This window comes from Choristoneura fumiferana, chromosome 13, assembly GCF_025370935.1.
Source record: "Choristoneura fumiferana chromosome 13, NRCan_CFum_1, whole genome shotgun sequence".
Taxonomy (NCBI): domain Eukaryota; kingdom Metazoa; phylum Arthropoda; class Insecta; order Lepidoptera; family Tortricidae; genus Choristoneura; species Choristoneura fumiferana.
Window position 1 is genome coordinate 20,237,213 of NC_133484.1, and position 24,819 is coordinate 20,262,031.

General features: G+C 38.8%; 2 protein-coding genes across 3 annotated transcripts in view; one reads left to right on the top strand and one right to left on the bottom strand.

Moving 5' to 3' along the window:
- The window catches only part of Mekk1 (mitogen-activated protein kinase kinase kinase 4), a gene marked incomplete in the record, with an annotated part of 63,341 nt that extends 55,345 nt beyond the window's left edge, over positions 1–7,996 (top strand). Inside the window, 4 exon segments of the mRNA XM_074096687.1 lie at positions 1,275–1,397; positions 2,168–2,268; positions 2,669–2,848; positions 3,757–7,996. Of these exon segments, the coding sequence (XP_073952788.1) occupies positions 1,275–1,397; positions 2,168–2,268; positions 2,669–2,848; positions 3,757–3,804 (452 nt within the window).
- A 3,435-nt stretch (positions 7,997–11,431) lies between these two features.
- Positions 11,432–24,819, bottom strand: part of ChAT (Choline acetyltransferase) — a 31,156-nt gene continuing 17,768 nt past the window's right edge. The window contains exons 3-11 of one of the 2 annotated variants that reach the window (XM_074096690.1): positions 21,164–21,336; positions 20,808–20,991; positions 18,508–18,685; positions 17,680–17,855; positions 17,200–17,420; positions 16,427–16,549; positions 15,745–15,934; positions 14,756–14,956; positions 11,432–13,958 (exon numbers count right to left, since the gene is read on the bottom strand). In XM_074096690.1, coding sequence (XP_073952791.1) covers positions 13,746–13,958; positions 14,756–14,956; positions 15,745–15,934; positions 16,427–16,549; positions 17,200–17,420; positions 17,680–17,855; positions 18,508–18,685; positions 20,808–20,991; positions 21,164–21,312 — 1,635 coding nt within the window. In that variant the 5' untranslated portion in view covers positions 21,313–21,336 and the 3' untranslated portion in view covers positions 11,432–13,745. The remainder of the gene's footprint in view (positions 13,959–14,755; positions 14,957–15,744; positions 15,935–16,426; positions 16,550–17,199; positions 17,421–17,679; positions 17,856–18,507; positions 18,686–20,807; positions 20,992–21,163; positions 21,337–24,819) is intronic. The other variant, XM_074096689.1, reaches the window with a different exon arrangement.

Below are 24,819 nucleotides of genomic sequence, written 5' to 3' on the forward strand. Positions count from 1 at the left end.
TAAAGGAAATCGTCGTAAGTTCACAATGAGGGTGTTCACTGCGGCGAAATATCGCTAGATGGCGTTGGTATCGTGAGGTTCGTTTGACGTTTGCTTGCGATTGGCTCATTTAGTTTTTTAACCAATCACGAGCAAACGTCAAACGCACCTCACGCCTAACGCCATCTAGCTATATTTCGCCTCTGTGAAAACCCTCATTGGCCCTATACTACAAAGTGCAAAATTCGAATTTCGTATCTTGCCGTCCCGCCGATGCTAATATTATTTAATACGAGAGTGAGAGGGACGGTACCATACGAACTCCGAGTTTCGAATTCCGTAGTAGCCCCACTGATGCTGAACCGACAATCACGACCACTCCGTCAAGAGTATAACCACTTACAAAAGAATAAAACTAAATAAAAGGGGTGGTGGACCAAGAAAGTGCTTTACCAATTTGAATGACAGTTCCTACTTCAAAAATAAGACAATTAGGCTGATGTCATATTGACTTGTGAGTGAAAATAGGCTTCGACGTTTTAAGCGCTACAAATGACATTAAACCTTAGGCTGGTAATAGTACTTTATGCAACTGTATCGTAATAGGGGTCCTTAAAACACGAGTGTGGGTTACTAGTTATTATGTGGCTGGTGCATAATGAGAGGCATTAAAGTACGAGTGTGGTTAAGGCGAGTTTCATAATAAGATCACACGAGTGTTTTAATGCCTAATTATGTATAGCCGTCTATACATAACTTTATCTACATGCATATCATAAGTTTTCTATAATATGTTCAGATATGGCCTGTATTTTGACTTTGACTTTACTGAATAATAATTATTATTTACATGCAAGGTTAAAAAAAGTATTACCGATACTTTAATGTAAACATTAAGATGCACCCGCAGATACCAGGTTTCTTAATAAAGGCCATTTGATAGTCGTTTCTGAACATATAATAGGGAAGTTATGATATGCATGTAGATAAAATATTTTATCTATATCTATTGTATATTAAATCCTCTATCATGTGTTCCGCGAACCATTGAGAATGACCTGCATTAACTCTTACTAGGTAGGTATGTCTGCCCCACGAGCTGCGCCCGCTGCGCGCGCGACGTGCTGCTGCTCGTGCGCGTAGCCCCCCCCCCCCGTTCGTAATGTAATGATGTACGAAATCTCATTACGAACAGAAATCTACTCATTTACTATATGGGTGTAGATAAACAATTTATAGCAACATCTAAGGAACTTCTTTGGAGTTGTTTTTTTAGTCACGCTTGTCCATCGCAGGCGGCAACATCTTCTTGACAAACGAGGGCCACTGTCTCAAGCTGGGCGACTTCGGCTGCGCCGTCAAGATACGCAGCACCACCACCGCCGCCGGCGAGCTGCAGGGATACGTCGGCACGCAAGGTGACACACACACACACACACACAAACACATAGTACAGATCCTGTTCACTCACGAAGGCGAACCCTCCGCAGTTAATTATCACTGTGCACGAGTAAACCTCGTACTTACTCGTTGTCTTAGTCTCAGTGGGCGGTACGCTTGCGACTGAGGACACGTTCGAGCTACGCACACGTAGACTTGTCGTACGGATACGTTTAAAACTACAATTATAAAACGTGGAGGGAGTGAACAGGATCTGTCACCATCATATTTTCGGAGCGGCTAAGGTGATCAAAAATATCGAAACATCAACTCTAATACCTTAACAATACCATCACACTCGCACAGACACATGCAATAAAAAACTAAGTTGGTTAAATATGTAGTGAATTCTTTCCAATCAGGCTATATACCTTGGTTGCAACCCCCAAATAAAACCCTCGACCTTAATGTGCTTGTCATGAAACCCGTGGTCGATAAATGAATCACTGTCCGTACTAAATTTCTTGTCATGAAGGCCAAGGTCGGTAAATGAGTTTGATACTGCATGGCGTGCTGGTCGGGCATGTGCTGCGGGGGGGGGGGGAGCTGTCGCTGCCAAGAGCGTAGTCTATATCTATAGTTTTTCTTTTACAAATATAGAATTTTACTCGCAAATGTGATGAAAAACATTGTATGTCGCACGGGGGCTCAGTCTTCGACTTCGGGCTTCTAATAGACTCTCGTTCGTAATTCCTTATTTACCGCCCTTAACACACAATGTACTATTACAAAATGTAAATATTTGCAGCGTACATGGCGCCGGAAGTGTTTATGAAGTCGTCGGGGCACGGGCGCGCCACCGACATCTGGTCGCTCGGCTGCGTCGTCACCGAGATGGCTTCCGGAAAGGTATCCTGTCCAAATAGCTTCTTAGACATCAATTCTACCGGATGGCCAAGTGAGAGAACCTGACTACAAAGCTTGAGGTCCCGGTTTCGATTCCCGGCCGGAGCTATTTGCGTGAATAATACGAATGTTTGTTCTCGGGACTTGGATGTTTAATATGTATTTGTATGTATTGTCACGGTGCAGACGTTATTAGCTCTTGCCGCAAGATGGCGTTAGTGGCGCATTCTATTAAAAATATTTTATTTCCTATATTTAATTAAATGCGATTGCATCCGCACATCAACGCTTCCGCAATCCCCCTGGTGTTGCAGGTGTCTATGCTCATTTGCCATCTAGTCGAATAAAAAAAAGCGTGGCTTTTTGTGACTTTCTATTTTATTTGTTTGTAATGCTTCGTCAGCGTCCGTTCTCGGAGTACGACAGCAACTACCAGATAATGTTCGTGGTGGGTATGGGGGGCCGGCCCGCCGTGCCGGAGTCCCTCTCGGAGGAGGGCCGCCAGTTCTGCCTGCGCTGCCTCACGCACGACCCCGACCAGCGGCCCAAGGCGCAGGCGCTCAGCTTGCACCACTTCCTCATGGTTGGTACTGCCTGAAATCATGATTGGTGACACTACTTAGTGTCCTAAACCATTGAAAATACAAACTGAAATAAAGATGCACAGAAAAAACAGAAAAATAAGACCATCACTGGGAAACGAACCCAGGTCCTCGGTAATCCGTACCGCGTGCTATACCGCTACACCACTGATAGTCAACGGTACCGACACGAATTTCCCCTATGCACCTCATATCGCAGCTTGTTTGTTTCTTACTTAGTCACTTAAGCAGTGACACTAGCGACATCTATGCCGTAGCCCTCATCGAGAAACTTTTTTCGGCACTCCATTGGAACTAACCGCTCACCCGGACAAGAGATATCGTTACTAATCAAATCAAATTAAGATTGGTTTTTTGGAATCTTTTTGTATTTTTTATTTCAATTCCAAATTTTTACTTTTACGGTTATCCCGTGCATCTTTATTTCAGTTTGTATTTTCAATTTAAGTTTTACGGGATGACCGTAAAAGTAAAAATTTGGAATTGAAATAAAAAAATATAAAAAGATTCCAAAAAACCAATCTTAAGTCCTAAACCATGCTAATATTATAAATGCGAAAGTGTGTTTGTGTGTTTGTCCGTCTTTCACGCCGTAACGGAACGACGGATCGACGTGATTTTTGGCATAGAGAAAGCTTATGGGTCCGAGAGTGACATAGGCTACTTTTTATCCCGGAAAAATGCACAGTTCCCTAGGGAATGCGTGATAACCGAATACCACGCGTGCGGAGCCGCGGGCAAAAGCTAGTAATAATAATAATAATTTATTTATTCAGACAACCTGAGCCAAAATTTTGTTAGTATTTTCCTTAAGACTAATGTCAGTAATTATAGCTTTACTTTTGTCTAGTTTTAATATTGAGTGCTTAACTTTAATTTTGTTTTTCAGGTAAAAGACGACGATTGCCACGACTGCAAACCCGGCAAGTTCCTATAGGCGCGCGCCGCACTTCTACGCGTCTGTCCTTTACTTTCTCCTCTGGTGCAAAGAAGATGGAAGTACTACAGGGTGACATTTTCAACGTGATACAAATTATCATAATATTGAAGTGATATCATGAACTTAATGTATCGAAATTACAAATATTATCGGACTCATCATCATCATCATCAGCCTACAGCAGTCCACTGCTGGACAGCCCTCATCCATGGCGCGCCACAACTCTGTCTTCAGCCCCTCGCATCCATCCGCCGCCAGCGATCCTCTTAAGGTCATCCGTCCACCGTGCCTCAGGACGCCCTACACTACGTTTTCCCGTCCGTGGTCTCCATTACGGACTAATTTCAATAAAAGTGTTAATTCATTATTATCTAGCAATAAGCTTGAAATACTGCTTTTGTATCACGTTAAAAATTTCACTCTGCTTACAAGACGATTCAGTCAATTTTCAACTTTGACGTCATACAAATAAAGCCGTTTTTAGTATACCGCTGATTCGATTTGTAGCATTCGAACATGGCGGATGTAGACGATATCTAATTTTGGTATTTCTGCTTCTTTGGCTAGTTGAAGTATAATTTTGATAGTGTTTTATGCGACGATTAACCTTAACAGTGAACAGTGATCACAAAATTCTATATTGCTCTCGTGTCTGACATTTTTTAATGCGCAAGTGGTCTCGGCGTGGTTTCTGGAATTTTGCTATCAAGTTGCAAAAACTACAATCACCGTACAACATGCATAAGAAGAATATTATTTATCTTTAATTTAACTGACATTGGCCCAAGCCTTATGGCCGCCATTAAGAGGAATAGTATACCGCTACCCACGTTTACAGATTATGTAAAAACTGTTTTATTTGTATGACCTCAAAGTTGAAAATTGACTGAAGGCACGCCCATCTGTCAAGTGTTAACTCCAAGTAATAGTACTGTACAATAAACGGATATATCCCAGTTCAATCATAAGACGCTTGTTAAGATTGTTAACTTGACATGATTGTCTTTATCTGTCATTTTGACATTTGCATTTAGCCAAGCATGGACAAAACAAAATTGTATATTTTTTAAGAATAAGGGGTATGTTTACGCCGAATAATGGAAGAAAAAAGTCTTGTATACATTTTATACGCATTTTATACGTAAATGTAAAGTCCAGTAGCTATAGGTAAAAAACACGGACTAGAAAAAAACAAGAGGAAATAGCATTTCACAGACACTCGTCGTAAATAAGTTAAACTGAGCAAAGTGACATCAATTTCGTAATAAATTTTAGATTGATAATTCGAGTGGCATACGGGTAGTTCCGTAGGTATGTATTAAGCCGTAATAAAAATAAATGCTTTAGCATAGATTTCATTGTAAAATACGATATTTTGGAAGCTTGTATCGGTGATGGTTTTTTTTAAACAGCTGTTGTCAGTTGTATATGTATTTTTCCGCTATTCCACGTTGCCGGTCTATTGTGACTCTCAACCATATGGTTATATACCCTGAATGCGCTTGTGATAATTTCCGGCGACGCTTATTTCGGTGCAAACGGAAACTTATGAATGATACTTGGTTTCCTCTTGATTTTTTTTCCTATTTCGTGGTAATAAAACCTAAATAATACCTCTCTTGTAATGTAGGTAGTAGTGCACATAACTGATATGAAACTTAAGTCATTTTTAAAATAAAATAAATAAAAAATACAACAACAGAGGTTTTACTTAGAGTTTTATACCTACTTAAGTACCTAAGTTTACTAATAACTACCAAGTTTCTCGTTTGAATTTTATTGTTGGTTGGTGTGGAATATTAATTAATAAATTCTACATATTTATAATTGATATATTTTGTACATACACTTTTAAATTAAAGTACAGTTAAGGGCATCTACAGCCGGCCATAGCGTCAAATATTTTGGTATCGTACATAATATTTATGCCCTTGACTGTACTTATTCGCAAATGAAATGAATTTATTTATGAATGATGTCTTAGCCGCAAATAACATTACGTATGTAAGCAGAAATCCTGCCTGGACTATTAATGCAAGTGACTTGATAGTGCATTATTAGATCTAGATTCTAGAATGTATACACCTAGCACGGTGACAGTTATTTTATTTACCAAATGTGTAAAAATATAATCTTTAAAATGCCCAAGTGAATATTAAGATTTTTAACTAGAACAAGTGTACTCAGAATTTGAGTAGAGCCCTAAATAGTTGTGGTTAGTAAAAATAAACCTACTTTTATATTCAATATATTGACCCGGATAACTCACGTCTTGAATCGAGTTTAGCTCGACATGTTTCGGGCTAATCCGTAGCCCTTCGTCTTCGAAGCAACGCGACTCGGCGGCTGCTGCAACACGCGCACTGACTTTTATACTTGTGCCTTCATGGTGAAAAGGAGCTACACTGCTAAAGAGTACCTATGTAGTTTTTTTTATCGCCATGATATACGTACAAACTACGTATTGACGTTCCAAGGTCTTCATGGAAAGTGGTCAAAAATATCGAAACATGCACTATATTATTAAGGTATTAGAATTCATGTTTTGATCTTTTTGACCACCTTGGCTGCACCGAAATATCTGTTGGCGACTGTACAATACACAGCAGTGGTTCCCAACCAGCGGTCCATAAACCATCAGCTGTCCGTCAGAGCTAAAAGTCCACGAAAGATGTAAAAGTACGTCAATCGATTTGGGATTGGGTTAACTAAATGAGCCAATCACAAGACATAAAACAGACATCTCGGTACTAAAGCGATCTAGCGACATCCTACCTCGTTAACCCTCATTGACGTCCTTTTTTGATTAGCTGTCCGAACGGGATTCTAACATGATTGTGTACGGTACTAATGAGCTGTGACGGCACTTATTTGCCAATGAACTAAAAGAATTTCCTTGCTCACCCGCGACCTTACGATAGCTAAGCTTATGCAAGATATGCGTGTTCATGCAGTTCCTCCACCTCCACACTGTAAGAACACACACAAATCACACAAACCCATCTATCACCACCACCACACTACACTGACGCGTTTCGAACTCAACCAGAGCTCATCTTCAGAGTGACACAACCGTACACCATGCTACCAGTTGTTAGCTAACATAAGCATTTTGCATAAGCTTAGCTATCGTAAGGTCGCGGGTGAGCAAGGAAATTCTTTTAGTTCATTGATATGGACCTCCGCAAAGTAACGCCTATTCAATAAATTACTTATTTGCCAACTCAATCGGCTAACTATTTATTTTAATGCATTTAAAATCTATTTTTGTAGAGTATTACAATTTAAACTACAGTTTCCATATGAAGCCGGAGGACTGATGTGCCATTACGAATAATGTAAAAAAATCGTCTTTAAAAAGGACATGCTTTACCTACTTTACGTACGTAATAGATATAATATAGAAACGACAATTCATTATAATATTTATAAGTATATCCGTGTTTATAGTAATACGTAGACAAATGCTTTTAAATCTGAAAAAGGGGCAGCTTATTGTAAACAGTCGACGAGTGCATTAGTTTTGCTCTAAAGTTTTTAGTGTAATAATGAATTGAACGAATTTCAGAAAAGGCAGGCTAACGTCATTGCTGAATCACTTATGGGACCATGTCACATGAATATTCCCTTGTACAGTATTAGGTACAGTCGCCCTCAGATATTTCGGAGCGGCCAAGGTGGTCAAAAATATCGGCACGTGCACTCTATTACTAAGGTATTAGAGTTCATGTTTCCATATTTTTGATCACCTTGGCCGCTCTGAAATATCTGTAGGCGACTGTACCACAATATTCAGCTGGCTTGCCGATGTACTGGAGCAGCGCAGTAAGCGACACTATTCAGCGCAGTAAGTGGCAGGTGGTAGGACCTTGTGCAAGGTCCGCCCGGATTGCTACCACCATCTTGCTCGCTAATCCTGCCGTGAAGCATCAGTGTTTGCACTGTTGTGTTTCGGCGTGAGAGTATAAGACAGCCGGTGAAATTACTGGCACTTGAAGTACCTATTTCATCTTAGGCCTCTAGGTTGGCAACGCATCTGCAATACCCTTGGTGTTACATATATTTATGGGCGGTGGTGATCTCTTACCATTAGGAGACCCCCTTGCTCGTTTTCCATCTAGTCGAATAAAAAAAAATTAGCTTTTTATTAAAAAAAAGTGTCTACGGTGGTTTCAGAATAGCGTTTTTTTTGCGCTTCGAAACACGACGCGTTTTACGCGCGCGCGTATAAAACGCTAGTCTGTAACCGCCCTAAGGCGTTTTTGTTAAGGGTGTTACTGTCTGAAATGCTGGTGTGACTTGTGGATTTTAATGCATTTCACGCAAGTACAATATCGCCATTAAAATTGTAACTATGTATAAAGAAACATACATGTTTTTAGGTGTCCACTGTCTAGTTTAGAAGAAAAAAGTTGACTATTTTTTGAAATTTTATCTGAACATTTTATCATTTCATTCCATGTTGTATTTTACGGTGTAAATTCTAAACTTGTTGGTTTTTTTAAACAGGCATTTAAAGTATAATCTATCATAGATGTCATAATATAATTTTACATGTGAACTATGATTTGGAGTTGTGCGGACGAAAATTTATTTATAAAACTGTTTTATCTAAGACGAAATGGAGATTAAATAAATGATTAAACAAATTATTTCTGACTTTGATTTTAAAGTAAATGGTTTTCATAGAATCCAGTACAACAGGCCCTATAAATCTAACTATGAAGTTCAAAATTCGAACTTCCTATCTTGCTGTCCCGCTGACGCTAATATTATTTAATACGAGAGTGAGAGGGACGGACGATACGAACTTTGATTTTCGGATTTCGTAGTACTCCCCTAGATAGATGTAATCCGTTCCCATCGTGGAAATGGAACATATGACTACTTTCCACTGCTGTCGATATGTCTAGGACTTGTTGTATTAATACGTGACATGTTTGTAATAAATAAATATGGTGCTTTATATACCGAAGCAATGTGCAGCGTTTTTTTGACACGTCCCCATAGGACCTAATGATAAAGTAATGTAATGTCCACACAGTAATTTTCATCGGTTATCTAAATGTGATTCAAGAATAAAAATAATACAGGGTGTTTGCTAGCTACGTGCAAAGCTTTAAGGGGGTATTTTTGAACATTTTTAGCCATATATGTCTAAGCCGAAATTTGATATTATTTTTTTAAATTGAACATTTAGTTTTTATTTATTTATTATAAAATAGTTATATACCTAATAACCCAACCAACAAAAAGTTGGAAAAGGCCAGACTTTGTCACTTCAAAGTTCAATATTTTTCAAAAACGGCTGAACCGATTTTGATGAAACTGTCTAAGAACCATCGATAGAAAACCTGATTTCTAATAAAAAAAATCGCATCCAAATCGGTCCACCTGTTTAAGAGCTACGGTGCCACAGTCAGACAGACAGACACACATAGCGGTCAAACTTGACGACCGGATGGCCAAGTGGTTAGAGAACCTGACTACGAAGCTTGAGGTTCCGGGTTCGATTCCCGGCCGGGGCAGATGTTTGTATGAATACGCATGTTTGTTCTCGGGTCTTGGATGTTCAATATGTATGTAAGTATTTATCTATATAAGTATGTTTATCCGTTGCCTAGTGTCCATAGTACAAGCTTTGCTTAGTTTGGGACTAAGTCAGTTGGTGTAAAGTGTCCCATGATATTTAGTATTATTTTTATTATTACTTATAACTATAACACCTCTCTTTTTACGTCGGGGGTTAAAAATCAAAATGGTGATTCCAAATGAAAAAAAAAACCTTTTTTTCTGCAATCTTTATTGAGAGCAAACATTGAATTGACAATTCGACATACAATCTACTGATATGTTTAGTTACTTGCATCTAGTACTGATATGTTCCAGCTGCTTACCTCTAGACTCGCACAGGTACTGGTGAACTTAACTAAACCACTACAGTACAGTCGGCAGCAAAACCTTAATAGATAGAAATATTTTTGCCGCTGGCTGTACTTAAACATTCCAATATGGAATCTAACAAAGCCTAACAATCAATATATTTACTTTGAAAGCTTGACATATATTTTAGAGTGCGGTTTACCTAACTCTAACTCAATCAACTGTTATATTATATTACTAATATTTGACTAATAATTTAGGAAGTAATTACTAATTTGACTTATTAATTACTGACATTGAAGCGTGCGTTCCAATCACATTTTCTAGTCCAAAACATTGAATCGACATTTAATAAACCTAGAAATACTGTTTTTTTTTTAAATCAAAGCAATACAATGCTACTTTTCCGAATATTATATAAAAATTTTGCAATTTCAATAAATAACACCTAATTATATTAGGTCTACCAATAACAATATGGACGAATCGAACACTTAATTTTTGCAATTTAATTTAAAAATAAATAACATAGATGGCCCTGTTTTGAATGAAATTCATTGACTAGAAAATAATACAGTTTTTCCTAATAGAAAACTTACAACTACCTAAGTCATATTTTTTGTCTATTTGCTTTTATTTGATTCAATTGTTAAACTTTCGGTTTGTGTAATAAGTAGATAAATTAGCAAAATAAACAACACTTTCGACAGATAATATAATATAATATTTCATAAGTATAACTTCGGTGCAGTTAAACTCGTATGTACACCGTGTTCTTTTTTATCTCCGTTAACTTCAAAAGACGGCTCAATTCATTGATACTTCATTTACTTTTTAGCCAAATCGAAAAACATTTCTTCTTTTCATATGTTACGGGCCATCCATAAAGTACGTCACACCAATTTCGACCACTGTTACCCCCCCCGCCTTGTCACACGTATTACTATGAAATTTGCAATTATTATGTTTCGTGTCGCAAACCACCCGGACGTAGGTACTTTATCTATGGTTTAATTAATACAATTTCAGTCATTGATAAAGATCAAATTATAAAACCCACAAACATGACGAGACGTAACACATCCCACTATCCCGTTAATAATAAGTGCGAAAGTTTGTACGTCTGTTTATTTGTTTGTTACTTCATTACGTCTAAACCGCTGAACCGATTTAGATGAAACTCGGTATACAGATAGTTTAAATCTCGAGGAAGGACATAGGATAGTTTTATATCCCGGAAAATTGCATAGTTCCCTCGGGATAGTGAAAACCGAAATTTAGGCGGACGGAGTCGTGGGTAACGGCTATTAGGACACTTAAAAAAATTGTTAGTAAAAATCTGACTTTAACCTCTTTTGTTAAATATGTTTGAAATAACAATGAGGCCGCCTAGTGTCTTGGAGAAATAAACTTGGTCACTGTTAAATATTCCCTTAAAATTAATGGTAATCAAAAATAGCACGTTGTATTTTGCTTTCGCGTACATCTCATCATCTAAGTATTATCTAGAATACAATTCTTTGACCCTAACTTACATCTACAATTCTTATTGACTAGGATTGATATGTTTTAGTTCCACTTATGAATAAAACTTTGATATGTTTTGATATTCTTGGTCACGTGTGACATGATCCACAATTTGATATGTATAAGTTACCTTAGAGCTACCAACTTATTAATATATTATAATATTATAACAATCATGCACTATATAAGTACTTTTTTTTCAAAGGTACAATACATTTTAAAAATTTTGATACAGCTTTAAACTGCTATAATTTATAATAATGATTTACTCAACCTTTTCATATTTTTTGTGTAGGTATGTATTTTTTTTTTCACTTCTTTTTGTGTAATTTATTTTAAAAAATTGAGATATCGATAAAATAAATAAATATTTGACCACGCATTTTATGATACTTGCCGAGGATTGCCGAGATTTGTAGCTCTATCCCTCTCTTTCCAGACACGGACAAGTTAAGCACACACTAACAAACATACTTCAGATGAAGTGAATAACGTTATACCTACCATCGGGTTAACTGGGAATATACGATTAATCACGACTTATAATCGGCAACTCCCTGAAAGTATCAGCACACTCGAGACCTCCGGCGAAAAGTTTCGAATGTTTCTGTGATATAAAGCGCTTTTATAAACATAAGTTATTTTACGTTTAAAAAATTACCTATTATTCTCTGAAATCGATTCGATAACATAGGTACAATAATTTTAAATTCAACAATTTAATTTCAGTTCAGTCTACATTGTGATCGGATCTTCTAAACAGTATAGTTATTGTGCGATATTCTACTAAATATTTAGTTTTCCAATACCTATATAAAAATCCAGGTTTAAGCATAACTACCCATATTTTATAATCAAACGACTATTTACTTAAATATAAACTGTAAAGTTTTAAATATTTAACAACAATAAAATAGGATTGGCCAGAAATCTTCCAATAGTTTTACCATTTGGCGTGTAGATAGCTAATTAAAATGTTTTTTTACTAAATAAATATGATTAAGTACGTAATTGATTGCATAATTATACCTATGCTTATATGCATAATTATTGATTATATGCTTTAAATTGGAAATCGTGGTCCAATTTGATAAATTTTTCGTTTTAGTTTGATTGACATTGAGTATAATATACTTAATGTTAGTATTATTGGCTAACAGTTGCACACTTATCAAGCGGAGCTACTAAACTTTTATATTCTTACTTTAGAAGTAAATAACAAAGAATATAACAATACAAATATCAACAGACGACGTAGGTATACATAGTGTAAATAATAAATCTGAAATTTGTATATATTTATAACATTTTATATTCGCAGTCAAACGTTTTAAAGATAGAAAAAAAGTATTATTTCCATCGTAACGTAACATATTAAACTTAGATAAATTCTTAATGGTATACATATTTCCAAGATAAAAATACCATATAATAACTTGTACAATGTCAATAAGATACACATGTATTCGATAAATTGAATGTATGTTATTATATTATTTTCGATAAAACGAATTTAAATGTTTTAGCGTTATTTATTATACGTACTAGTTGCATTGATATGCCATTGAATAGGTAATTTTTAGGTACAGGTAATAATTTCTACTCTATTTTGGGTTTTTAGTAAATTTTAGCAATTGATTTTTATAATCTTATAAATTTTATAATCTTAGGTACATAAAAAATTTAAGCAAATTAAATGACATTACTTAACTACTACATTTAATATACAACGAGTAAGTACAATTTACCAGCATTTTTGATATGTATCAGGTTTCCTTAGGTACGTTACATTTTCTTAAAATTACGTAATGTGCGTATTTTATACGGAATAAAATTGAGATCTTTGTATAAATATCGCTTTTAAACTTAAAAAAATCGCTTAGAAAGCGGTAAAGTACCAATTAAAGTTCAAATATTCTTCAATGGACTTTTAAAGGACGACTATCCATAGATGAATTATTATTAGAACAACTAGTTTTATTAATGACTCCTAAAGTGTTTCCACGTCGCCTTCTACGGGACAATAATATTATACTATAAAAATGCCGCTGTCGTGCGTTCTACACACTCTTCAGTGCCTTTTCTATCTTTTCGAAATCACACTATAATGATATCCACTCATACACTACAACAGCGATTTTAATGGGCCTAATAACATCCACCACTGGTGTTAAAATTAAAATATTACTTTTAAAATCACTTCAGTTGGAAAAATATGTAAAAATTGAAGAAACTTTTCATTCAAGCAAAATTTTATAAATATTAATTATTTCGAATTCGAGGTAAGAGGCTCTTTGTTAATTATCTCAAAGACCTATTCCTAATGACATCAAATTAGCAAAGCAAATTAAGTAGGTAAGTACTCCTAAAACCCGATTCAACTATATATAAGTTTAAAAAATCCCATGTCATGAAATTTTGGATTCCCACGCACGTTAGCATTCTCAAAAAAATATCGATTTGAACACACTTTTAACACCAACATCCAAAACTGTCACTTATCATTCAAAACTTCCAAAAGACTCATCTTACTCAGCCTGGCGGTTCTGGAACATGAGCTTCATGGAGTCCAGGGCTTCTTCCAGGGACTGGCGGAAGGCTTCGGTGTTCGTCACGCTGGAGGACACAAAGGAAGAGATGCAGAAGATGATGGAATCCTTTTTCGGATTGTAGCAGCAGCCGTAGCCGTCGGGGATGACGGCGCCGTAGCCCATAAACGTGCCGTCCGTGGTGGTAGCCACCTGGTCCAAAAGAATTAAGGATGAATTGACTCTGCATCCTTGGAGTAATAGCTGAGTTAGCATGGAATGATAAATGAACCTATTTATGTCGGATACTTAGTTAAAGAATGAAATCAGCTAAGTACTTAATACTCGTAGGTATGATTGGTTATTTGGAGTCTTTTTGTATTTTTTATTTCAACTCCAAATTCGTCGAAATCGAAAATACAAACTGAGACATGGATGCACAGAAAAACCAGAAAAGAGACCAGCGCTGGGAATCCAACCCAACTGTACTCCTGTCTAGTGGTAGTGTAGGGGTATGGCTCGCAGCACGGAATGCTGAGGTCCTGGGTTCGATTCCCAGCGCTGGTCTCTTTTTCTGGTTTTTCTGTGCATCCATGTCTCAGTTTGTATTTTCGACTCGTAGGTGCCTACATATTTTTTTGTTTTATCGATTACATTACCTTTGTACCACTGTGAAAGTGTTTTTATCTGTAAGAAACATGACAATCTTCTGAACCGAAGTTTTATTGCTAAGTAGGTAGGTAATCTTGTGTTGAAATCCTAAGAACAAAATATCAAACAGTAGTTTACTTCTTTTCGTCGCAGAATTGACAACAAGAACGAGCGGGGGAAGAAGAAGAAGAGGAAGAGAATCCAGGATTGTTATTTGGTTGTGGCTTGACCGCACTTTTAATAAATATTACTAAAGTAAACACTAGAGAAGCACACAGCATCACAGAAAACCTCAGATGCTTTTTAACTTGAACCCCATGACCAATCAATTCAAGAACTGTCAAACTCCAGTGCCTCACCTGGCTAGTGCTGAGCCTAAACTCATGCATCTGCTTGTACGTAGGATCCGTGAACAGCTCCGGCAGCTGTCCCAACGTCTCTCGAGCTGTCTCCCTTAACGCTATCAGGTGGTTATCAATCCCCCTGCCCTGTATATTGACCTCCATTATCTCCGTCTGTTTCTTGGCTGCTTCATCGAACAACTCCAGCTTTTTCTGTTCCTGAAAAACAAAATATGATCAGTGGAAGATGTAGGGAAATGTGCATAACACTTTGGTCGGTCGTCATTGGTTTTGACCATTGAGTTTATGCGATAAGAGGCAAACGTCTACTATGATACTTATTGTACTAATTCTAGCTAATAATTTGGAAGCAGTCGATTGTCTGGAGGAGAGAGTGGTTACATTACATGTAGGGACATTTATTTCAATTTCATAATGCAAGCTCTTTTAAGTTTAATCAGTGTCTACTCTTGTTTGTTGCTGATGTTCTGTCAATCGTTTAATTTACTAATGTGTTAAAATAAACAGTGAATAAATAGCAGTAGCGTGAGTAAATAATTTCGTTGGGTGACCCGGTGGGTATCTAGTTTTTACATTGCCAAGCGACTGTTGTCTAATCTTTGGTAAAAGTTATCCGCCTTCTGAGTAACATGAATATGACCGCCCTAATTAACCTTATTTTTGTTTCTCGCTATGACAATTTTAATTAAATCTGTCACCAAGATCCCTATAATAGAATGCGCTCGCCAAGCGGCCAATAGAGACCGGTGGAGAAGGATCGCGAAGACAGTGATTACGGTGACAGGCGAACTCTCAAGACCTAGACCACTCAGTCAGGAGTGTCCGATTTACTTAGATTTAGAAGATATTCTCTGACAGCGGATCAGAAAAAAAAATCCCCAAAACTGTTCCTTCTTAACTCTAGCTAAAAGCTTCTAACATCAACGCACACAAACCCTCTACGCTAGAAAGCACTAACAGCAATGAAGTGCTCAGAAGTTCCTCACCCCGTACAAATTAAAAGACACCTTTTTCTGACTGTCGTCTGCGTCGGAGAGCGGCGGGGTCTCGTCGGCGCACATGGCGGCGGCCCAGGCGCGGGCCTGCGCGTGCGCTGAGCGGATGTTGTCCACGCGGCCCTGGCGGAAGCGGCGGAGGGACGCCGACTCGTACGTGGAGCACAGGCTGCCGTACATCCTGGGAAGTCACAGCATAGTTGGCATGGAGTCATTTTCGCTAGGCAAAGGTGGTTTTCAAGGGTCGTCGTTTTTTGCCCTAAGGGAAACGCGTCATTGTAAAGGTTGAAAAAGACTGACATAAAATCAGCCAAATAAGTGGTCCATCAATTTCTAAACAAGTTCTTATCAAATGAATATGTCGTTAAAGTCGAACTATTGGCCTTATTGTTTTATGACATGCAAACGATTATCAAATTTAGGGTGTTAGACTACATATTTGGCTGATGGTACCTACTCAACCTTTGTCATAAGTACTTAGATAAGTGACACTGACTTCAAGTAAAAATAATAGGTAAATCGATGGAAAGTTCCGATGAAACGTCACTATTATATTCGATTATATTCGCGTTGTATAGCGTATTTTTACGAGTGGATTACATGATGCCCGTTTAGTGTATAAATAAAATGGGATCAAAGCCAGGACCAAGGTAAAGGATAATTCTGTACTAACTTGTAGTATGCGTACTGCATGGCGAGCTGGATGTAGACGTCGGGGCTGGTGCGGCAGGACTTTATGAACTCGCGCCCATAGCCCTTGTACGTCCACACACGAGTGTCCAGGTCAGCAATGTTACTGGAGACAGAACAATTATTGCTCAAAACACCTGCAATCCTTACAAATAGTGCTGGATAGGCCTTTCATTTGCTATCCCGCGCTTAGGCATTTCAGGCGAAAAAAAATGCGAAAGTGTGTTTGTGTGTTTGTCCGTCTTTCACGCCGTAAAGGAGCGACGGATCGACGTGATTTTTGGCATAGAGATAGTTTATAGGCCCGAGAGTGACATAGGCTACTTTTTATCCCGGAAAAATGCACAGTTCCCGAGGGAACAGCGCGCGATAACCGAATACCACGCGGGCGGAGCCGCGGGAAAAAGCTAGTGTCATGATACGAGTATGGCATGTCATGACATGATGTGTCTCTTTTAGGTAAACGTAGGTACTTAAAATCAACACAAAAACAAAGCCACGGACAGACGGACGGACAGACAGACATGGCGAAACTATAAGGGTTTCGTTTTTGCCATTTTGGCTACGGCACCCTGATAGGCCAACATACCTATGCTGTTACGACACCTGCTGGCGCAAATAAATGTCTCTTCGCAAATAAATCGAAAACGAAAATCGCTGCATCAATTATTCCCAAATTCCTCAACCAACTCAAAATAAGGGACAGAGATCCCAACAACCTCTACTCTGCTGGGAAGAAGCCCACTGATGCCTCACCGGTCTATCTCCTTGGCAGCTTGTTCGACAGCCCTCTCCACGTCTTTGGTCAGCGTCCACCGCATGGCGACTGGCGCGGGCAGCAGGGCGGGCGGCGGCGCGGGGCGGGCCGCCACAGCCGCCCGTGCCAGCGCGCGCTCCGCCAGCCGCACCACCGCCACGCCCTCTGCCGGAGTGTGCTCGTTGCACAAGCCCACGAAACCATCCGATGAGATGATGAGCTGGGACATGAGAACGAATGAGACGATTGAAATCGTTATATAGGTGTCCTTTGCAAGATGGTTAGGTACTCGTCTTAATACGTTTCTTTATAAAGGTTATCTAGAAGAGATCGCTCTGTAACGATAAAGCCAAGCTATTTTTCTGAATCATTGTATGTATTAATTGTGTCTATTCTGTCGTGTTGTGTTCTGTTTTTAGTTTTGTCGTGGCGTGTGGTACCTACTGTTACCTACTCTAAAAGCTCAAAGGACTCCTCACCTGCACAGTCTTGTCAAACCAACGGTTGGCGGAGTGGTGCTTGGTCCCGGCGCCGGTCATGGCCCGCAGCATCGCTGACGTGTCCGCGTCGCCGGCGCAGTCGCCGCCGCCCTCGTCCAGGCACACGATGCACAGCGCGCGCGATATCAGATCCATGTTCATACGGTTGTTTTCGTCTAGAACACAATGGGGTTTCGTAATGCGATCGCTCGTCTTTTCAATTCATACGGATTTGTCTAGGGATACAAACAGTAAGGGATAGGCTGCAAGTCCTGTGTCGAACAGATAGGGTTTCAAAGAAGCTTGTGAGTAATGCTTATAGTTTTTGATACAACAATGGTAGCAAATAAGCAAGCATTGCTATCTTAATATGAACGTGTGTGATACCAGAAGAATCGCTCATGTGATGGCGGCCCAACAAAAAGCTTTTTAGCCTCATGATGAAACCTCCCATCCTGTAACTCCCTGAAAATTACCAACAGGCAATTCTTTCCATAATTTTCAAGGTTCTTGGAAGGAAACACAATTGAAACCGAGCAACACCATTGAGTTCCGTTGGCACCACGGTACCCTATAAATACTTATTCAGAGCTCAGTGCTTCGTCCGCCCCCGCTGCATACTCCAGCTGGATTTACCAGGAACGAGTCGCCAGCTACTGCCAGATCTATACATACCTGTGTATTGCTGATACCTCGCCCACCCCTGTGGTATCCTCCAGTTGAATCCACCAGCTGCTGTTGCCTGCACTATACTTATAGCTGTGTAGAGCTTGCTCGTCGGCCGCCCCCACTGCATTTTCCAGCTTCTATCAGCTACTGCCTAGATACCTGTGCAAAGTTGTTCCCTCGCCCGCGCCCAGGCATCCCTGGGCAGCGCAGTGAGCAGCCCGACGCGCGGCGCCGCGCTTGCTCCGGCTGCTTCTACCATCGCCATCAGCAGCTGTGCCTGGATCTCGCCGGGAGTCAGTCGCCCGCGGTCAGCTGCCTTCACCGGTATTGGGTAGAACTGGGGGAGCACACCATTGTTGAGAACCGGCTTCACACATGGACGACGCGCACGGGAGGACGACACGGCTAAATCACGATCGTCACTTCGACCGACACACTCGCCTTACGATCACCATCGGAGTGGATCGACCGCCCAATTTTTCGCAAAAAATACCGTGGGAATTCACAAAAATTACATCGTGAATTTCATGTCTCTAATCTCAGCGGTTGAAACGCGTGAAGTTTATATTAGAAAAGCTGTAAGTTTTTCCCTGATAAACGATTCAACTATCGGATTTGACGTAGCTGATGTAGGAATTGCTGCTGCAACATGCCGCAACAGTAGGTGCAATGTTGTCGCAGCAGTTGGTGCGATGTTGCCACCACAGTTGATGCGATGTTGCCGCAACGATTACCGCGATGTTGCGCAACAGTTGATGCTATGTTGCCGCAACAGTTGCTGCGATGTTGCGCAACAGTTGCTGCGATGCTGCGCAACAGTTGATGCGATGTTGCGCAACAGTTGATGTGATGCTACGCAATAGTTGATGCGATGTTGCCGCAACAGTTGATGCGATGTTGCGCAACAGTTGCTGCGATGCTGCGCAACAGTTGATGCGATGTTGCCGCAACAGTTGCTGCGATGCTGCGCGACTGTTACTGCGATGCTGCGCAACAGTTGATGCGATGTTGCGCAACAGTTGATGCGATGCGCGACAGATGCGATGTTGCCGCAACAGTTGCTGCGATGTTGCGCGACTGTTACTGCGATGCTGCGCAACAATGCATGTTGCGATGCGATGTTGCGCGAACTGCGATGCTGCAACAGTTGATGCTATGTTGCGCAAAGTTGATGCGATGTTGCCGCAACATGTTGCTGCGATGTTGCGCGACTGTTACTGCGATGCTGCGCAACAGTTGATGCGATGTTGCGCAACAGTTGATGTGATGCTACGCAATAGTTGATGCGATGTTGCCGCAACAATTAACGTGATTTTGTTGGATTCGATGTTGCCGCAGCTGAATGTTGCCAAATTGTTTCAAAACAAATTTATCAAAATAAATATTAGATAAGTATAATTACAATTCACCTTAATTAAGTACATATTACGAGGTAAGTCTACACGTAACTTATTAAGTAAACAAACAGTAAATCAATGAACTGAAGAAACTAAAACCGTTACAATGTTATTTGTTTTAATAACTATAACGAGAAAGATCCAATTTCAATTCAAGCAATTTTTTAAAGCCCTAAGAAAATAACTTAACCAACTTTAACGTTTTTCTCAACAGCACTATCCCTCGAAACAGCTTAATTTCGTAAAATTACACGATAACGTCGGTACCTACCCCAAACTGTAACAAAATTCCAAATTCCCTTCATTAGATCTAATCAAATTCAGTCTCCAAAGTTGGGCAATAATGTCGATTTGGGTGACACGGCGGTGGCTAAAGAGCTAACTTTGTAGCGAACCCAGTAACTAAGTTACTTTAGGGACATTGAATTAGAAGGGATAGCGCCTCGTAAAACTAACACGGCATCTGTATACGTAGACGACCTCTTAGTTTGCAGTGTTTTAAAACTGTTTGAGCAATTTTAATGTTTTCCCTTGAAACTCGTTGAGAGGTTCACAGGGTCGCTTTTCACTGTGAGTGGAACTGACTCTGTATGGAGTCAGTTTGGGTATGGTGGTGAGTCGGTGGCGTGCGAGTGTGGAGATCCGAAACAAAACACGACCCTTTGATATTCGATTGCCCCATCATTAGATACAACGAACCAGCTGAGGACTTTAAACATCTGACAAATGATTCGAATAATAAGTATCTGCGGAATTGTAAAATTTGATTTAAATCTTAGTATTCGTATTGTTTTTGGTGTGCCTAGTTGTTTGGCTGCTGGTAGAAGCCAAATGCGCTGAGTCGAGGACAGGGCGCAAAAGTGGTAATTGGGGAAGTTGAGTGCTATAGGCTGATAATTACAAATATTTGTAAAATTTGTAAGTATATAATATGTTATCGAGTTTGTAATCGCCATACGATAAATAAATACTAGCAGTTTAACGAGTCACTTCACTAGTAGCTTTATGTTAGACAAACAATCGAAATTTGTTTTGATTTTTTAATACATGTCTCTGACTCACATAGTTCCTGCAAGCAACAACGACCAGCTCCTCCTGCTCGCCTTCTGGTCTCATCGGCGGAAACTCCAGGCGATCTTTTTCCAGCTGTGGGATGCGGCAGACGCCCAGCAGCCGGTAGAACTGCTCCATGCAAAGTGGTTGACCCTTTTCGCGGCTCGTCGCGCGCTCTAGTGGGAGCTCACCTCTGCAATGGAATGCAGAAGTAAAGGGGGGTACCTGTAGTCAAGGGTGGATCCAGCTTTATAGCTAGGGGGGAGAGGGGGGATCATATGGTCAAAATCTAGTCATAGCTAAATCAATTCTCCTTTAGCAAGAGCCAGTGTTTATTGTCATCAATGGATTATATTTGTAGTTACCTGTCAAGCATCTCTTTATAATCCAGCAGGTCATCGATGAAGAGTGCAGCCAAGTCAGCGACCTCGTCCACTTTAGCGAAGTGCCGTCGAGGGAGAACCATGCCCGGGTTGGAGTTGATGGGCAGCGGCAAGCGGACTTTGAGGTACATGTCTTCGATCCAGTAGTCGTATACCTGGAGCATAAGCCGTTGAGTGAAATAATCATCTGCACTTTGAAAAAAAATTCTTCAAGTTTTGAATTGTTTAGGACCAGGATAAAGAAATTTAGTATTTTTTTCTGTTGTTTGTATGGTAGAGCATTTATTAAAAGAAAAAACTATCGACTTTTTGTCATCACATCACGCTATAAGAGATATTCGTGCAAAATCACAGGCAAATTCGTGCAAATTTCATTACCAGAATCTTTAAAAAATTGACGGAGCCATTTCTTTCCTAAATGAGGGTTTCTTGAAAGGCGAATATCGCTAGATGGCTTTAGTATCGTGAGGTCCGTTGGACATTAAAGTCTTACTGTGATTGGCTCATTTAGTTACTTAACCAATGACAAAGTGTAGACCTCACATTGAAGTTGAAAGCTCTTTATTTTTTCCTTTTCGTATTCGTATATCTATTAGAGGAATTTACCATAATTCAACTACGATCTACGATCCATATACATTCACCAGTGACAGCAAGTCAGATTCGAGTAGGTACCGACGGTTCCGTACATTTTTGAAATTACAGGAAAATCTAGGGGATCTTATATTGGTCTAACCCACTCGATGGGTCTCAGGAGGTTAAACAGGTGATAGTGTAGTGTTACTTAAATTGAGCAACTTTCTCCATGGAAAATTGGTCAAAACCCAAAAAAAATTTTTTCAGACTCCCATACTAAATGTATTAGTTGGCTGACTCACTATGGAAAGGCGAAAATAAAATTCGTTTTTCGACTTGGACAGAGTTGTTTAGTTTAAGCAACACTATCACGTGTTTCAAGTAAAGTATCATCATTTGGTACATCTAGTCCAGTATATTTTTTTCGAACTCCCGTTCAGTCGTATGGAAGTCTACATAGTATGTTAGATTTTTTTTACACGTGTGAATATAAACAAGATGCCTCACTGTGAAAATTTGAAGACAGGGTACGGAATCCTAAAAATACAAAAATATTAAAACAATAATTTATTACTATTATAACATTTGCTAAAACTAATTAAAAATAACGATTATACGGTATAGTAGGGCTTAAAAAGAAAATCGTTTTCTTGGGTTTGGTAATTCGATGCACTGGCGTGTCAGTGTCTTCTTCATCACGGGAATTCCCCTTGCTGTACTGCACGAAGGAGTCATCAGCATCGTCAGGGTCACCAGGATGGTTCAAGAAATGCCTTCTGTAGCTAGGCTTCTTTTCAGCGTTGTAAATATAACTCCTGATGGAGTTTACTCTATCTCTGAGGAATTTAGGCTTCATTACAGTGGGTATATAGTAAGGTGCGTCTATCACAGGATCGCCGAACCCGACTCGAGTAGGACCTGCAGGTTTTTCGGGTATTTTGTTTTTAGCAGTGCCCCAAATAGCACCAGATCGTCGATATTGAGATGCTGCTAAACTTCTATAATAGTCTACGTCCATATTTTGCAATATCACAGGCTTCTTGATAGCTGGTTTTTTCGTAAATGTGTTCAGGGAACTGAATTTAGGTCGGAGAATCACGCTCTTTGGCTTGGTCGTCACTAGTCGAAGCTTCAACACTGGCTTAGGGTACAATTTGAGTATATCGCCTATTTTATCCTTCCTTGTAACCCCAAGTCTGCGAGAAAAGAAATCTTCTGTATTCATCGTCACGATATCGTTTCTTTTGTTCGCCAATTTTAACCGTTTTATGATTTTTCTTGGATTACTGATCAATTTTTTAACGGGATATATATTTTTTTTATTTAAAGGATCATATATGCTCGATTTATTATGCATATCTTGTTTTGTGTTACTTTTGATTCCAGAAGGGGCATGATAGTTCTTAACTTGTTGTGGATTTTTTGTCTTTACTTTTTTGGTGTCATATTTTGGAAATGAAGAAATTATTTTATGAAGTTCTATTGGATCCAGTTCTTCATCAGTCAGAGGTCTGTAGGTATTATATTTTATTTTTCTTGTCGTTCTTAATAATGATTTCGATGTAACGTGGACTTGCTGGTTTAAACTAAAGGTCTCATATTTTATTTCCGGATCTAAATTGTTTTCCGTTTTACTAGTAAGTCTATTTCCATTTTTAATGTATAGAGGGTCTAATAATTTTGGTTTACTGTTTTGATGCTTACGTAGTTCAGTAAGATGCTTGTTTTTATCTTTTATTCTGGCATTATGAGATTCTGTTGTATGTATCGCGTTTAAGTCTACTGAAGTTAACATATCAGTGTTTTGGTTTGTAACACCGGGGTCAAGGTTCCGTTTTGTACTTAATTCTGCAAGCGTAATAGTGTTATAAGCTTTTCTAATGTTGGGCAGATTTCTAAATTTACTGATGCTAATTGATGACTTTTCAACTTCACCTTGTAACTCAATACCTTGTGTGTTTGACTTAAGTTCTTTACCAGTAGATAACAGTTGTACAAATTTTGTGGTTTTATTTGGCTGTGCTTTTGCGTTCTTATATTTACAATTATTCTTCTTTTTATTTATTTTATCTACAATGAAAACTATATTAAGAACTATAGGAGTGATTGTGTATGGTTTTGATTCAGTTAGTTGTAGAGTACTTGCGTTTATTTTTGTTGAACTTTTTTCGGGATCTGCATAATTGTGTACACCTGTTTTATTATATTTATGTACAGATAAAGTTTTACTATGATTTGGTGTTGATATTTCTTGTTGATCTCCTTTTTCCGTGATGATCGTTGTTTTAACGACATGTAAAGGTTCTAAAAATATTGGAGGCAAGTTACTGTTTAGTTTATTGCTATCAATTTCATTACTAACGTCTGCTTTTGATCTAGAAAATTGTGACATATTTGTGGTAGTTTTTGGTATTATTTTTTTATTATCTTCAGGATTTTGTTCATGCGTATTTTTATGTCCAAATAATGCTCCATTTTGATTCAGCGTTACTAATTCGGGGGGATCTATTTTTACTGTAATTGTCGTTATATTCAAATTGTGTAAAGGCTGTGAAATTATTGGCATCAAGTTACTGATTAATTTATTGTCATCCAGTTCACTGCTTGTATTCCATTTCGATTTTGAAAGCTGTGACATTTTTGCAGTGGGCTCCATTAAACTTTTATTAACATCTGCAGACTTTGATTCAATCATTTTATCATATGTATTTACCAAATTTTGATTTTCCGTTGCTGATTCTAAAAAGTTTCCTGTTTCTGTGACTCTCATTGCGTCGATGGTACGCAATTTTTTTGATTTTATTGGAACATAGTTACTATTTATTTTAGTACCATTAATTATGCTGTTCATATTTGAAAATAAATTATTTTTGGAAAGGCTTTTTAATGTTTTTATATTTGTTTTATTTAAATTTGATTTTACTTTGGTATTAATAGTATTTTTATAAATCAGCTGAGAGTTTTCCGAGCTATTTGTTTCCATTAATTTATTTTCTATTATTTTAATCAAGCCTTTATTTGGTTTTGGCAAGAAATTCTCAGGCTCGATACCGTGCCTTCTG